Below are 17,215 nucleotides of genomic sequence, written 5' to 3'. Positions count from 1 at the left end.
ATTTCACTTGGAAATCCTCTGCTTCATATCACATGCAACATATGTCTGGACGATTGTCTACATTATACAAGACAGTATATGGCAATTCATCCTATACAGTTTTATGCAACAAAATTTTCTAGAGTTAAAAGTCTGTTGGTGTCAGAGGGGAGGCACATTTGCTGAACATGCATATGGACAACATATTTCAAAAAAATTAATTCATTGTTAAGTATCTCTTTGTCTTTGAATTCTTGCCTATATGCACATTCAGGACTTGATGCAGTCTTCCTTCCTACAAGCACTTAGATTTCTGTTGGAAACAGCAGCTGTGCTGTGCATTATCTTTTCTGTAAGCCTTGAGTATCAGTACGGGGTAAACACGTGAACAGAATTTCAGATCACACTTCTGTCCAGAATGCAGACCTTTTTGGGTAGGGTGCTGTTTTAAATACAACTCTACCAGAAGTTGACTTGTAAGCTGATGATGTCTTTGATTATCCAATTAGGCTGAGATGGCTAGTAGCTGTGCCCCTTTGATATCTCTGGCAGCTGCGCAGGGAATTTCAAGAAAATACGTCAACTTCTGAGACATTGTTAAGTGATGTTTGGACTCATAAAATAAGAAGGAGAGCATATTAAAATATTGAGTCAGGTGAGTTTCTGAACTTCTAATCAGAAACGTTAGATGAATTTACGTAAAATATTGTTAGGGAGGGAAGAGCAGATAGAACAAACAGGAGAACAGTTGTCATGTTCAACTTAGCCACTTTACCAGTGGCACGATATTACTGACTCGGTGGAGGAAATAAAATGCTTGCTATTTAAGTTCTCTGTGTATAAAAGTAAAAAGTATCTGGACCACTGGGAGGCCCAGCTAAACAGAAATTTGGCCTACAGGAACTGAGGATAGCAGTAGTTTGTATTTACCACAGAAGATAAAGGTAGCAGTGAACAAATGCAAGTGGAACAAAGTCTATATGATGCATAATCTAGTGATGTGGAACACATTCATACTGTGTAGTGAGAGCATCCAGGTATTTGATGACAAGCAAGAGGTTTAAACAAACTCTGCTGTTGCAATATTCTGACCCAGGGATTTTGCCAAGACATGATCTAACCAGGACACTTATACACCTTTGGTAGCACCTGCTGTCAGGTATATGTACAGTGTCCTGAAGTCTTAGGGAAGGGAAGATTGCTCAGAACCAGGATTTTGATGTAACCAAGATCACAAAGCAAATACAGTTGAAGTGGTGTACCATATTCAATATGTTAAGTTCTTACATAAGTGTAACAGACAATCTAGTTTATGAACAGATGGCATTTAATTACATGAACAAACTCTTGTGTTTAAGAAAACCTGGAGTTACTTGTGATACCTGATATGGATTGTAAGATGACTGAATCTGGGATTCCACACTAAGAATATGGCCTACTTGGTTAAGATAAAATTGCTGTGGGAACCATGTATTCTGTTGATCTAATCTTAAGAGAACTATAGACATAACACTTGTGACCTCCTAAACAAAACTTTAAAAAACAAACAAACAAACAAACAAACAAAAAACAGTTATCAATTCCTCTTCATTCCCATGTTTGAATTAATTCGACAGCCATTGGTATTCTGAAATTATCAGCCACAATGCTAATCAATACCATCTCATTTCCTTATGGTTTCATCTTATAATACACATTCATCTGGTCTAGGAAGCATCTTTTGTTCAGCCCGTACTTGCATATTCCACAAATGAGACCCAGATAATGTCTGAGGCTCCCAGGTTTTACAAAAGTATAAATCAATAGTATAATCTGTTATCCACTGCTATTTTATACCTTAAGATATTTTACAAGTTCGGTTCCTAGTGCACGAGCTCCAGATTCAGTTTTCTGGCAGTACTGAAAAAAATTATGCAAGTGCTGGTCCTGAGAATGACAAAAAAGAAACACAAATTAAACAGTATTTAATATTGCTTTCCATAATTCTTAACAGAACACATTAGAACGTGTATATATATAAATCCATATTGGTGTACATAATTTTGGAAGCTGTATCTAAGTGTGCTACTTCTGAAGACTAACTTTGTCTCCATATAACATTGACTGGACCACTACTCCTATGAAGAAAAGCTGAGATAGCTGGGCTTGTTCAGCCCAGAGAACAGAACATTCTAGGGGGAACCTCATGTGGCCTTCCAGTACTTAATTGGAGGAAAACCAAATTTTTACATGGGCAGGTAGTGATGGGACAAGGGAGAATGACTTTAAACTGAAAAAGGGGAGATTTATATTAGATAAAAGGAAGAAATTCCTCACTATGAGGATGGTGAGGCACTGAAATGGATTGCTCCAAGAAACTGTGAGTAGCCCACCCCTGGAGGTGTTCAAGGCTAGGTTGGATGGGGCTGTAGGCAGTCTGATCTAGTGGCTGGCAGTCCTGCCCATGGCAGAGGGGTTCCGACTGAGTGATCTTTAATTTCCCCCCAATCCAAACCATTCTATGCGTGTTTTTAAACACACATTTCCCTCAATTTTGGTTATCTATTTTACGAGTAGTCATAACAGGACTCATTGCTCTGCAACATGCCACTAAATATCCTGCAGACAACTACAACCCCTCATCTAACCAGAAGACTCAGATTGGAATGGATGACGTTAGGCAGCTGACTCACACTTTTTAAAAATAGCTTCAGTCCAACATTTGCTGCTTTTCACAGCTGATGTGAAAGAAAGAAACCATACAGGTAGTTCAGGAGGCAAAAACAGTAAGACAGCAGCATAATAAATTTAACAATCATAAATTATTCCTAGAACTCTAATTTGTTTTGTAACTCACCTGAGTATACACAGTTGACACTAGATGAGTGGATATTTTTAACAGCTGTTTGCCTCCATCTACCCATTTAATTTCAGGACCAGAATGCTGAACACAGACATGTAGAAGTAAAAAAAAAAAAAAAAAAAAGTGCAGTATTACTAGAGTAAGACAGTGCTTTCTAATAGTGACACGAACAATTTTTTTCTATACAGGTTGAAATGTGTACAATGAATAAAGTCATTAAAAAAAAAAAAAAAGGAAAATTATGCAGGCAACATTACCTAAAGCATTTATGAAATTCGAATGTTATTTTCTTTGTTTTGGGGTTTTTCTTGTTTATTTCAAGTCTCACTATGGTTTCCCTACTGACCAACAAAATTACTTTTAAGTCCCAGAAGTCATGTTTCTCCTAAAATTGTGCAGAGAAATTTTTGACTACAGAAAAATAGCTACCAGTTTTCAGAGAAAGTAACTTAAAAAAAAATAATTCACTACTGACATGGTTTAACTCGGGTTACTGACAGGTAGCAGGCAGTGCTTCCTTTCCATTCCATTTGCAAAGAACTGAGAATGGGAAGGCTCAGCTGTAAACCCTGATAATCAGAGAGAGACTTTACTGCTAAAATCATGGCTAATCATCTATGTCCTAACCTCCTACACATGGATGTGAGCAGAGATGAACAGCAGAGGCATAAAGAATAAATATACCTTCAATATGAAAAGATGAGAGATGTGAAGACATCAATGGCTGGAAAGCTTACAGTAAAGTTTAAAAAAGAAAAGGTGGCAGAATAGGAGGAGAGTAGCACCTCTTGATTTTAAGCCTCTTCCTCCAAAATGAGTCAATTTTCTATCTGCATTTCATTCACTTAATCAAATCTCCTACCACATTTTACATTTTGTATTCTTCTTTGTTTTATTATTATTACCATTAATTTTGCAAGCTTTCTGCTTTGAAAAATACGACCATAAATTTTACTAGTGAAGTATAAGGATCACAAAAATTAAGATGTGAGAATAATACTTTTTCAGGAATAAAGGACTTACTGAAAGGAGACAGCATGAAATGCTAAAAAAAATTTAGTAAAGGACTTCAGATTATTTGCATATCTTCATCAACTGAAAATAGTTTAATATATTTAAAAATTACTAACTTTAATTATTACTACAAAAGTGAAACTAACCCATTTCCTAAACACACCAGCTAAACAATAACACATGTAATCACTTAACACTTTAAATTAAAAACTACATTAGGGCAGGTAGATTCAAATTCTTTTAAAAGTCAGAATTTAGTGACAAGTTTTGTTTCCAACTTGTTTGAGGGGTTAGTTTTTTTTGTTGAAGTCAGACGTGTAACTTTGGCAAAACACTCCATTTCAATTATAAAAGAAATAAACTTCCACTAGAAAGTGAATTAAAATATTATCAGACTCTGGAAGTACAGTTAATCCTTCTCACCATGTTGTTTTGTTTGTTTGTTTGTTTTTAAATACGAGCAATTTTATATACCATACCTTTCCAACCCCCACTTCTTGATAACTAAGATAGCCTGATGGAAGATTTGCTGACACTGGAATGTGTTGGTCATTTGTCACCACTCTTCCATCTTTTATTAGTGGAAGCCAGGAATAGCCAACTATAGAACATGAAGGAAAAATTATTTCAAATTTGTTATGAATCTATTATATAAATCCTTACGTACACCTCTGATACGCAATTCATAAACCAGAAAAAGTTAGTCAAATAGCCAAATGAACTGAACTCACACCATTAGAAATAATTGAAAAGGCAAATGAATTGTCACTATGAGTTTGAAAATATTTTCACATTGTAGGCATTCGAAAACATTTAAAGTAGAAGAAATCTTTCTGTCAATAGAATATAATCAAAAAATATCACCTAGATCAAAACAACAAAATCATAGCTTACCAGATAAACATATTGCATAAAATCTCCCCAGTAAGTACTGAAAGTAAGCCATTAGCAGACAAACCTTGTGTTTCAACAACATCTTTCTTCTTTGTACTCCCTTTGCTTGAATTGTCACAGCTGACGTGGTAGAAGGTGAACAACAAATGATGCTTTTCATGCAACTGAGTGGGCAACTCTATTTTAATCTGAAACACAAAGAATCACAACCATTGTGTAAGTCTAGAATAGTGACAGGTCATACTGGTTGCATGGTCCACCACAGAAGAATCTCCAGATTCTATGTTATTTGCAGCAAGATTCAAAAGTTACACATATAAAACTTGCAAATTTTTATTGCAGTGAAAGAAGGGGGGTGGGGGGACTCTGATACTCTGATTTAACTGAAATCATTAGCAAGACCTTCATAATCCTCAAACCTTTTCTAGTATTTTTTAAACTTCCATAACACAGTAGAAATTACTTGAGAAAGGTAATTTACCTCATCATAAAACTCTGGATTTTGATGGTGATGCAAAACAGCAGCAAATGCACTTCTAGTAAATACTGGTCCACCTGGTCTACCATAGATACACTAATAATAGAAAAAAAAAAAGGAAAATCTCAGATAAATGTTTCACCTAGACTTTGAAATATTGTATGCTGCATTGCAATCTTAAACAAGAATTAGTGTTTTCTAATGTATCTATCAAAAGTGCTGATCTTGAAAAAAATAATCATAGGTTTAACATGGGCATGTACCAGCAGTAATTAAGAACAGATAACTCATTGAGTCTAGTTCATCTCTTTTCAACTGAGAAATTTAGATACCTGTATTAAACATTAAATTAAATTGCTATGAAATTGACAATATAAACGATTGAAGCACTCATGATTTGTTTGAAAAAAAAAAAAAAAAAAAAAAAGGCAGGTCATTTGAAAAATGGCTGCCTTTCATTCTTGTTCCCTTTGCATAAGATTACATGTCCTGTAGCCTGCTTGCTGTGCAGCAGAGTGAACACAATGGTCTCACCTCAGGACTCCTATGTTTTTCCTACTTCCTTTCTTTCAGGCACCTACTTGTATACACTGTGGTAGCTCAGTAACAAATGGAGTTTGGTTCTGTAGTTCATATAAAGCTTTATTGTTTTGCATTGGAATAGGCAAAAACCAGTTGTTCACTATAATTTATTCTTGCAGTTTTTGTTGATATAAATAAGTAAATGCCCTTTATTATTCTTTTATTTCAAAATCAGGCAAGTCATGTAGAAGTTACTTCTATGCCAAATGCAAAGACAGAAAGCTGCCATCTCAAACTAGATAAATCAACCAAGTATTAACATCCTGCTTAGCTAAGTCTTCTGTATTTTCTTTAATCAGTCACAAAAATCAAAGACTAACCTTTAAAGGCAAAGAATCCTCTTCATCAGAATCCTTGAACTCAATGCATACTGCAATATTTCTAGCCTAAAGAAGTATTTAAAAACAAGAACTCAAACACTTAATTGGAAGGATCATCAGAGAAATATATTACATAAACAATCTTAATCAAACTAGAAAAAATAATACAATATAGGTTTGCCTATACTCACCTTTGCAAAAGACTTTTGACTGTCATATTTCAAGTGCTTTGGATAAACATAAAGATGATTGTTGTAGATGGTGAACGGCTGAGTGTGTTTTGGTATACAGGGAACAAATTCCTCTATTTCAAATGTTATTAGTGTCTTGGTACTGCTTTCAAACTGTTTCATGGGAATGTATGATGAATTTACATAATCTGAAAATATATTAAAAATCAATATAAAGCTGAAGTGAAAAAACATTGAATGTTTACTATCAGCATTTATTAATACTTACTTGAAAAATCTGGTGACACATTATCAATTGTAACATCCAAATTTCCTAAAATAACAGGAAGCTTGGCCATCTTTTCAGGTCTATAGAAACGGAGAAAAGCAGACAAAAAAACACACAAAAAAAAACAAAGTTGGGCTAAATATGCAAAGCTTTCAGAAATGCCAGAAGAAAAAAAGAAAGATAATAGGAAACAAGCAAAAGTAACATCCTGAAACTACTGCAGAGGAAGCAGCTGCTAAATTTTCCCCAAAGACTAGCCTGTGCTATAAAATCACTTACTCTGTTTGTAGTCTTGACTCTTACTGCAATAGTTCAAGCCTTAGATGTTACAATCTCTTACCAAAATTCTGCACACCTTTGCATAAACAAGACACTAAAATAACCAAAGGTATTTCCTCATTCACAAATTGAAGTGCTGCAGTAGGCAAATTTAGTGTATTAATTTCAAAATCAATAATATCATTGCAAGCAATTTCAATGCTATGTAATCTTCAATGAAACCTTGAGAAAGTTGCTAAATTGGAGTTAAAATACCTCTTACGAACCTCACCTTCTTATCAGATTTGATAAGTAAGTGTGAAATAAAAAAGCTGTAGGAAATGCCTTTTGAGATCTGTGACTGTTGCCTTTTGAGATTGCTCAAATTGATACAATTCTAGCTAACCGTTGCACAACAGAAGTGGAAATGCTTTTGCAAAGTATTAGAAGTGCTCTAATAAACCTAAATATTTCAGGCCTTGAACGTTTGTGCAACTTCCATATTTGAAGTGAAAACAAATATATACATGAGAAGATGATCTTCAACCGAAGCATCTAATAACCAAAACATTTATTTATAAGATAAAGCAAGAAAATGAAACTTACTTCCTGAAATCTGCTAACAATTTCAGCATGTCTTCATTTGAAAGTTTATTACTGTCTTGTCTGAACAGAGGAGAAAATCTTGCATTTTTGTCCAGCATTCCTGAGGCATCTTTAAATAATGTCCTGAAATTTAAAATTTGCTTTCAGACGTGTTAACACAAGTGTTGCAATTCTCTTGAAGAAATGTTTTTACTGCAAATTAGAACATGTTGTACATCCCTTTGTACTAAGTATTTAATACTCCTTTCATTGTGAGGGAGTTTTAATATAACCTTTTAATTCTCAGAGAAATTAAAATGTTGACAATGAAAACTAGTTCTCAATATTCAATAGTTTGAACAATAATGTGGTGAACTTTTACTTCTTTTCCTATTACAAAGCTGAAGATTGTTTCCTTTTAAGAAATCTTTGCGTACTTCAAAGTAAAACAAAAACAATGTTTATAGCAGATTACATTTTAAAGGGACACACAGAAGGTAGTGGTAAAGAAAAGCTAGGAAAATAAATAGATTGGCAAGGTCTGTCCTTACCTGGCTGCCCAGGCAAAGGGCATTCTGTATTGACCTAATCTCTGGCATGCCTGCTTAGCATTTTTCAAAACTTTCTGTGCAACCTGCAAGTGACATAAGAAACAGCCATGTTTTAAAAGAAACATTTTTTTTTTCACCATTAGTGTACAAGAAAAACCCACATATCAAAAGTGATATAAATCATATGAATTAAAATACCTCTTAACTGTTCATTGCAAGTTCAGCAAGGCCTGCTGATCTCACATTTCAAGTGATTTGATTTCAGCCTTCTTTAATATGTAAATTTTCAATGATTGATAATCAGAAAAGAGGGTGAGTTGGGAACAAGGGAACAAACCACCAAAGCAACTCGCTCCAATTATAAAACCACTATACATATTCACTAATACCAAATCAACATCTGAGGCAAATCTTTTGATTTTATAATTTATTTTAAATAATTACGCTAACAGAATATTTAGATCAACAAATTTATGTTCCATTTTTCAGTGACAGAACTAACATCATTATGGGAAAAAAATGGCTAATAAGAAGAGTGTTCCTGATTATATACAAAACTCATATGGAAGCTAGAGTAGAATTCAACTGCTTTTTAAGACAGAAATGCAAATCCAGACAAAAATAATTATTTTTCACCCACTTGCTCCCCTATTCACTACTCACTCAATGTATGAGAACACATTCCTGAAGTATTAAATATCCTGCCCACGGCTGGAGGGGTTGGAGCTCAATGATCTTTAAAGTCCCTTTCAACCCAAGCTATTCTATAATTCAATGAAATATGACGCAATATTTGTATAAGAAGTACATATAGCATATAAGAGAAGAATTGTATGAAGATCACATGGACAGTTTTAATCAAGTATATTGTAAAATTGCTCTCATTAAAATGTTCAGTTTATTTTTGTAAACTGTTAAGTGAACAAGCTTCTGTTATGCTGAACCAACAAGCAGAGCTAGAAACCCACTTGTTGGAGATGTTCAACACAGAGCTGAAATATTTCAGCTGAAGCAGAACCTTCTGAGAAAGCAGTGAGTTTCTTTTCTCTAAAAAACAGATTCCCACTTGTGCCAGTACAGAGCAAAGTATTTGTTAGATGCAGGAAAAGCCATCTCTGATTATACTCTTGACATTATGAGTAATTGTTTCTACTGCTATGCCCTTAGGGTCAACTCTCAATTATCTTTTCCTGTAAAAAGGGAGAAATTACACATAAAAGTACAGAACCTTGATAAAAATTACTTATTAACAACAAGTTAATTTAAGGGGAGAAGAACAAAGTGATTTCTTAGCTACAGATTAGGTAGCAGATTGCTTCTGTTTTCCCTTCTCGACTGAGTAGTAATTCTGCTCATTGCACTGACATATGGGGGAGGCTGACACAGCTGGTCAGTACTGTTCTGCTTTTGTTTCTAATTAATTAAGTCAAACTAAATGTTCAATTGTATAAAGTTATAAGCAAATGAAAAGCAGAAATAGACAATGCAAGTTAATATAACAATGAACGTTCTTATTTGGTAATTCCTGTAACACAGGGCAGTGTAATTCTAGCACTCAGCATCAAATTTTGGAAATGTTTAGTCTTAATTAACCCTCCTGTGTGGCTCAGGCCCAAGACCACCAAAAAGCAGCAGCAGTTTTGTTTTAACTCAGTAACAGTATGCACTTCAAAAACAGACTCCTAAAATACAATGCCGCTGTTTTCTAACGATAGCTACAAAAAGTCTCAAGTATTCCTGGAAAAGCAAATCAGTAGCCTGCTCTATACTAAGATCAAGTGAAAAATACAGTTTTTTAGATGTAGCTTAGCCAGAATTAAATCACCAGAACAGAACAATGCTCCCCTGTGGAGACTGAAAGTTAACCCTTCATTTTCTTTTCTCTAGCTGAAAACAGGAGATACATAAATAGTACCCAAAGTTGTCCAAAAAAACCTTCTCTCTTAACATCCTGATCCAACTATTTAAGCATTTCTGTTAGCTAAAAAAATTAAAACACTGTTGCTCCAGTGACAGACAAGAAGCAGTAACTGACAATGCTTCTTGCTAGGATGTTTCCAAATGGTACATCCTAGACCTCTGCAAACTTAAAATGTTTCAGTGGTTTATTTCCAAAGGTGATGTGGAGTTCTTCCAAACCTACAAAGCACTTTAAATGTAAAAGCAGTGGTTTAATGATCTCAATGGTTCTGAAGAAAAATAAGTAAGAGTGTAGATAGGAAAGCTACAGTATTGTATGGTCACTAAAAACCAAGCCAAAGTCAGAAACAATTTCTGACCTATATTTAACATTTCATTGTTCAATAGTTTTCAACTCAATTTTCACACTGAAAAATATTTCTAAATTAGTCTATTCAAAGACATTACAAATATATCAGTGTTGTTATAAAAAAGCTGAATAATTTTCATAAAAACATGCTAGAAATGAAGTTTCAATTAAAATAGTTGCTAGTAATAACTAGAACTTACTATATCAAATCATCATCACCTATGGAAGAAGTGGGTTTCTGACTAATACTTATTAATTTCAAACAATCTTGGCTCAGTATTTTTTCAGTGCCACGACAGAAGATAACATACCTTTGCAGAATCTGAACTTTTCATGTATGGTTCAGCACAGTGCGTAATACTTCCCTGTAATACTTTTTCTATTCTAGCCACAAGGAAAATGTCTGGATGAGGACATGTGACTGAGAATATTCCCTAAAAACAAAACACGAGATAAATATAAAAGGAAAATGGATACAATCTTGACATCACATAATGGAATGCTGTGTGAAGTATTAAGGAAAACTCTCCCCTTCTAAATAGAATTCAAGCCAGGTCTCAATAACACTTACCTGCTTTGGATATTGTAGCATTGTTTCGTAAGTGTCCTGAATCCTGTGTGAACCATCACCACTGCCATTCATCATTTGTTGCGGAGCACTGCTTAACATGTGGCGTACTGAGTTGTGGTTCAAATCAACATGGAAATCTGCTGAAATCTTCCGATTGATTTTGATATCAAACAGTGATAATGTGACAAAGAAAGGTTCTACCTAAACATTTAAAACAAACCAATGTGGTGTCATTGCTGGCGTCTGTATTACCATAAAAAACATGTATGAAAGGAAGATAAGTATTATTTCTATAAACAAAGGGCCACTCCAGATAGTACTGACAAGGTATAAAAGACAGCAAAAGAAAAATTTAACTTTCTACACCACAAGGAGATTTGTAACAAAGCCACTTATTGTATGATTTAGGCTCTCATTTTGATTTAAGAGTAGGAAAAAACAATCCAAGTTCCTGAGTTAGAGTAAGAAATTTTGCCATGCAGAACAGTGTCAAGAAAGCATTAAAGACAATATTAGTGGAAAGTAATTATTTACATTTGTTGTTGGTCCTTCTTCATTTTCAGCAACACAGCTTTGCAAATTGAAAGATAAATCATTACACTTCACAAGTATTTTTTTTCCAAATTTCTCTTCAAATGGCTTCACTTCTGGTTCAATACCAGAAAAGTCAAGTTTCTTTAAAAAGACAAAAGAAAAGGAAATCTAAGTATACTGGTTTTTATTTCAAAAGGAACAAGAGAAAAGAAAACAACGTGCTTCCTTGTAAAAAGTCTAACCTGTGCATCTGGATCCAAGGCAAAAAGTTTAACTCTGCTTTCACTTTTGAGCTTGATTTCTGCTTCTCTGGTACTCTATCCAAAACAAGAAAAAAGGTCTTAGTATCATATATTAAATGAAAATACTTTACAATTTCATGCCTTTTTTTTTTTTCCCCTGTGATGTTCAAAGCTTTAAACGCTTTTAATTCATACACTCTTCTCTCTCTGAACTATGAGACTCATAGAATCATAGAATCACCAAGGTTAGAAAAGACCTTCAAGATCATCCAGTCCAACTGTCTGCCTATCACTAATAGTTCTCACTACACCATGTACCTCAACACAGTGTCTAAGCATTCCTTAAACATCTCAAGGGTCATTGACTCCTCCACCTCCCTGGGCAGCACCTGACCACTCTTTCAAGGAAGTATTTCCTAATGTCCAGCCTAAATCTCCCCTGGCGCAACTTGAGGCCATTCTCTCTAGTCCTAAACTCCTCCTTAGGTTAAATTGTTCCATCACACCCAAGTAAAAGTAAGAGACAGTTCCTTTCCTCTTACATCTTTCTCAGTCTCCAAAATATAAAAATCCACCAACATCAACAACATGGAAGTTTCCAAATTCATGGAAATTACACTCAGTGCAGCTCATGTAGCAATAAACAATAAATAATTTTCAGAAAATGATTTAATTGTAAAAAACAATTATGAATGTAGGTTACCCATTACTCAGAGCTGCAACGAGACCATAATATTTCTCAGTAAGCAACAAGTTATCTAAGTTAAGAAATGTAATCAGAAGCTTCCCCCCTCGACATTTTTTTGTTTTTTTTTGTTTTTTTTTCCTTGAGCTTTACTGCCAAATAAGTGGTTTTCCTGTGGGTAGATGAAAACAAAAACAAAAGCAAACCCAAGCCTTCCTAAAGACAAAACTCCCACACAGAAAAGTTACTTTGCAGAGCTAGGAGGTACATCTATCTTGACCAGGATTTGTGGGGACCTACATATTAACATTAAAATAAAGGAAGTGGAACAAAATAGAAGGTGAAAACTGGTGTTATACATAGGCTCCTTTTCCATAAAAAGGTCTTGTTATTTTTAAAGACAGTAGAGATTAGAAATGGACATTTCCCTGAGCCAAAATTAACAGGGTCATAGAGTTGCCATTCCCAGAGCATAGCTAAACAGGGATACAAAGTAATACTTTACAGGCAGGTGTCTATCTTTGGAACATCCTGTACTAGTTTAAAACGTTTTACCAAACCAAAATGCTCATCAATAACCATCAGCTGGAATATCTACATCTGCTTTGTCAGGTTGAAGACACTCCTAATTTTCCTCAAGAAAAAATACCAATGACCTAACAGCTCTAATAGCTCAAATCTTATTACAGGCCAATAATAATAATAAATATCAACCTAAAGGATGCATAACAGAAGAGGAACTTTTGAGATGTGATTTTGAATATGGATAGTTCAGTGGATTTAATTTACTATGATCTTTAGTGGGCACAGGAGAAAAAGGCAACAGTTGCTGTGGAAGACACATACCATCAATACACACACATTAAAAAAAAAAAAAAAAAAAAAAAAACATCACCAAGCCAAAAAATAATAGTTGAAAAGACAATGCAAGAAAAAATAGAGGACAAAAATCCTCAAAACAAACAGCATTTATATAAAATAATCAAGTTTAGGCATAAGTAACATAAAAATGCAAGCAGGCAGAAGTTTCACTGTTCTTCTCAGGGAAAAAAGGGGTAGAAAAAAATGCATTTGAACAAATAGTAAATGTGAACTTGAATGGGAAAACCAAATAGTTTATTTTGAAGGAAACAGAAATTTAAACAGGTTGTATCCACAGGAAAAAAAAAAAAAAAAAAAAAAAAAAGCCAGTGCTTAAAGAGCTGAGGAAAATAACATGCTAGAAAAATATCTAGCTTAGAGGGTATAGAAAGGTTATGGAAACAGGAAGCAGAATTTGTTTTACTAAAATTATATGCAGGTGCTACAGCCCTCAGTAAGAGTTCACACCAGAGGTTATATGGAACCTAAGTATTCTGCTAGCTTCAACAATAAAGAAAGAAAAGTCTTCCATCCAGTAAGAACATCTTTTTATATTTGTAACTGAAATTATTTTTCCATAGCCTCACATAACCATGCTGTTTGATACTTACAGCTCTTCCAAGGTAAACTTGATCTTATGCACCAAAATCCCAACTAAATTCCAAATGCAGCTATAACTGGGGTTAATAGTTTTTTGTATGTATGTACAGAGTTGATTATAATATGGTTATACTAAGAACTGTCAAAGAACCAGCTTGGGTGCTAAAAACCTGTTACAGAATAAAAACTTATTCTGAGTTTTTTGATGTATTGGCAAATAGTGAACATCTGTCTTACTGCTTGGTCTTGATTTATACACTGTACTCCTTCTGGAGTAGTGACTAGGTCAGACAGACCCTCTGAAAAGAACAGGAGAGCATTCTGAAGCATGAACAAGGAGAAAAGCTTCAAAACTGCAAAAAATAGTACGAAGCTTGGATTTTGCAACTACAATAGAAAAATTAATGAAGTCTCACATTGGCTATGAGATAGTAACAATTATTTTCTGTGCATTGCTATTCAATTTCCTTCTTTTTCTATTTCATCTTACTTATTAGACATTGTCACTATGGAAAAATGTTCACATTATCATAAAACATTAGCTGAATAATCTTTCCCAGTTTTTTTTTTTTTTTTTTAATGGGTATGTAATAATGGAAAGGTTTGTAGAGTTTCATCTCAAAGGCAATTCAGGAGTCTACAACATTTCTATAAAAACAAAATTAAAATACAAGAACTATGCCAATACAGGAAGTATCCATGATTTTGCAACCTCATTACAAGCACAAGTACTTAAGAACACATTCATATCATTACCGTTATTAAGCTTCTCTATAGTTTTAACTAAAAACAAAACTTTACTTTAGCATAACTAGATCAGTGCTCTAGCACTTACCTGTACATAATAAAACAATAGAAATTATGCAAAATATAATAAACTACAAAATAATAACAAAATGCTGCTTATAGAAGCATATAGAGCTGCTTTAAATAAATTTTGAAGATACCAGCCAGGTTGCTTCCAACAGGGAAAAAAAAAAAAAATGGAGAAGCTCAATAACTACTCCAATTGACAAGAGCTTTTAAACTACCACAAAGAAACCAGAAGGAAACAACTCACCTTTACTGGAAGTTCACATGACTAATTATTACTATGCTTAGTACTTCATACCCTGGGTAATCATTTACTATATAAATTACCTTTGTAATTTCAGGATAATAACTGTCAAAACTACTTGATGAGCTTTCCATTTTGCTTTGTTCATCATCTGCAATTAAAACACACATTAAAAAAAGACTTCCAAAATTCTGAAGCAAAGCTATTTCTGAGTAGTTTGTTTGTAACTCATATCCTCTCAAAATAACAACATAAAGAGGTTGTAGTTGACTCCATCATTTCACTTTGATGCAATGACTTCTTAAAAGATGTAATCACTTATGTAAACTGGTAAACTAGCAGTTATTCCTAATCTTACCTAGAAAATAAACATTAGTTTTAATACTAATTTTGATATTTGCGTGATGAAAGAAGATGCTCCATGAACATGTTTATGTCACTCTTTCCATCATTAACTGTAACTCGGTCTCAAAACAAGTTCCCTCTGTACAGATTTCCAAGTCTACTTTTCAGTGGTTACTGGAGTTACAAAGCAATCATTCTATTAGCTATAAGCATCTTCTGGTTCTAAGGTTAGTCAGTGGTCATGACCAAAATGTCCCTCACAAAGCTGTAGGCTTTTGTTGCAAATCTATTGTGTTAAGTTCTGATGATCTTCACCAAAATACATGATAACTAATTTTAAATTCTAAATTTTCCTTTGGCGTATAGTGATATCTATAAGTAGATCAACTTTCTATTACCTCTTCAGGATTCTTATGGACAGGCATGCCCTTAGCTCAGTACCAGTTTTCCTTCCCCATCAACTCTCAGCACAAGAAACGCACAGGAGGACATATGGACTATCCTTTGGTCACCCAACTATTAACTATAACACCACCACAGTCCTTACAGATGTCTGGTTTATTCATACTTAAAGAGTTCCAATAGAAAACAAGCTACACCCAAGCAATCTGTATGGGTTGTGTAATGTGGTAATGAAAGTTACATTTAAGTACCTTATGTTACCACAATGCCTTGTTCTGTCTAGAGTGGACACAGAATAGATTATTCCATTTTGACCAGTATTTTATGCTTTTTCAAACAAGTCCCTTCTCAGTTTTCTCTCTTCCTCAAACTACTTTGGTGATGATTCTTCACTATGGGTTCTGTCATCTAGACTTCTGTCAGTCTCAGTATTCTCTTCTAGACTTTACACAGGCCAAATCAATAAAGAACCGTGCCATACTGATTTCTAACAGCCAAAATTCTTATCATTATGACAAACAATGAAAAGATGTACAATTTCTTATGACCAAAACGAAATAAGTTTTAGCAGCCTTTATTTCTGAATGCACGTGGGCAGTCACTGTTGCCAGTGTTGCAAGAAACCCTGCTTACCTTCATGAGATTCTCCATTTCTCTTTTCTTGCATTGCAGCCTCAAAGTTAAGTTGAAGGATTTTGTTCAGAGTGTTTATCCATTCTTCCATTTCAAGTTCACTGTCTGCAGCTAAAAGGTAACTACTCTTGTCTTGCATCTTGAGTTCAAATGCAAAACGTCTGACTTTATTGTTCTACAATAAAATAGAAGATCAAACGATGACATCTCTATATTCTACCTACTCACAAATCAAAGTAAGCTATTTTATCCAACAATTCTGCATTTCAGATTTTTTAACAAAAACAGTCTGCATTTTGAACAAGTGCATTACTATAATGCAACAAAGCAAAAGAAGTTTAACAGAAAAGCAAAAGGAAAAATGCACTACAAGAACTAGAAAACAAAGACTACAAATGTGTTTAGGAACTGTTTTGTTTGTTTGTTTGTTTGATTGTTTCAAAAACATGAATGAAAGTGGGTGTAGTAGAACTGGCCAAAACTGTGAAGTAAAATAACTTATGTAAACCTATACATACAACTTGCAATATGAAAACATTTGCTATAGTTACAGGACTTTTTATGTGAAGCGCCTATTAAATATGTATCCAACAACACTACTACAATATTTGCAAAAGAAAATCCTCTGTAGAGTTGTTGTATCTCTTTGCATAAATCTTCAAACAACTTTATGCTAAAAAAAAAAATATTTTTAAAATAGATTTCTATTAAAGTTAACAGAACTCTAAAACCCAACACTTTTTTCCAGGTATGCTGTGCCCAACAAAACAGTTACATAATTTACTGTAAATACATAACAGAATCACAAAAAAAAACCCACCTCTTTTCTTTGGCATTTGATACAGACAAACATTTTTTACCAAAGCCCATAACTTTTTTTTAATAAAGAGAAGCACATACAAGTAATGTTATAAAGGTCAAATGAAAGCATCTGGAAGGATGACTGAATTTAATACAATTCCCACAACACAAATCCCACACAAGAAGCTATGTAAAACATTCTACAGCCCATGTAAGAACAAAATGTAACTGAACACTAAATTTTTTTGCAGTC

General features: G+C 34.1%; 1 protein-coding gene across 7 annotated transcripts in view; it reads right to left on the bottom strand.

Moving 5' to 3' along the window:
* DOCK9 (dedicator of cytokinesis 9) overlaps window positions 1-17,215 on the bottom strand; it is a 116,453-nt gene that overhangs the window by 49,372 nt on the left and 49,866 nt on the right. For all 7 annotated transcript variants that reach the window (XM_010728651.4, XM_085215578.1, XM_085215579.1 and 4 more), the window contains exons 8-23: window positions 16,162-16,336; window positions 14,865-14,932; window positions 11,579-11,653; window positions 11,337-11,477; window positions 10,803-11,003; window positions 10,543-10,665; window positions 7,963-8,045; window positions 7,433-7,555; window positions 6,569-6,648; window positions 6,301-6,488; window positions 6,110-6,175; window positions 5,211-5,303; window positions 4,794-4,917; window positions 4,315-4,436; window positions 2,816-2,902; window positions 1,816-1,905 (exon numbers count right to left, since the gene is read on the bottom strand). In XM_010728651.4, the coding sequence (XP_010726953.2) occupies window positions 1,816-1,905; window positions 2,816-2,902; window positions 4,315-4,436; window positions 4,794-4,917; window positions 5,211-5,303; window positions 6,110-6,175; window positions 6,301-6,488; window positions 6,569-6,648; window positions 7,433-7,555; window positions 7,963-8,045; window positions 10,543-10,665; window positions 10,803-11,003; window positions 11,337-11,477; window positions 11,579-11,653; window positions 14,865-14,932; window positions 16,162-16,336 (1,839 nt within the window). The remainder of the gene's footprint in view (window positions 1-1,815; window positions 1,906-2,815; window positions 2,903-4,314; window positions 4,437-4,793; window positions 4,918-5,210; window positions 5,304-6,109; window positions 6,176-6,300; window positions 6,489-6,568; window positions 6,649-7,432; window positions 7,556-7,962; window positions 8,046-10,542; window positions 10,666-10,802; window positions 11,004-11,336; window positions 11,478-11,578; window positions 11,654-14,864; window positions 14,933-16,161; window positions 16,337-17,215) is intronic.

Source organism: Meleagris gallopavo, chromosome 1 (genome assembly GCF_905368555.1).
Source record: "Meleagris gallopavo chromosome 1, MGAL_WU_HG_1.1, whole genome shotgun sequence".
Lineage (NCBI taxonomy): Eukaryota > Metazoa > Chordata > Aves > Galliformes > Phasianidae > Meleagris > Meleagris gallopavo.
Note: the sequence above shows the minus strand (reverse complement) of the source record. Positions and strands in the feature narration are given on the sequence as shown.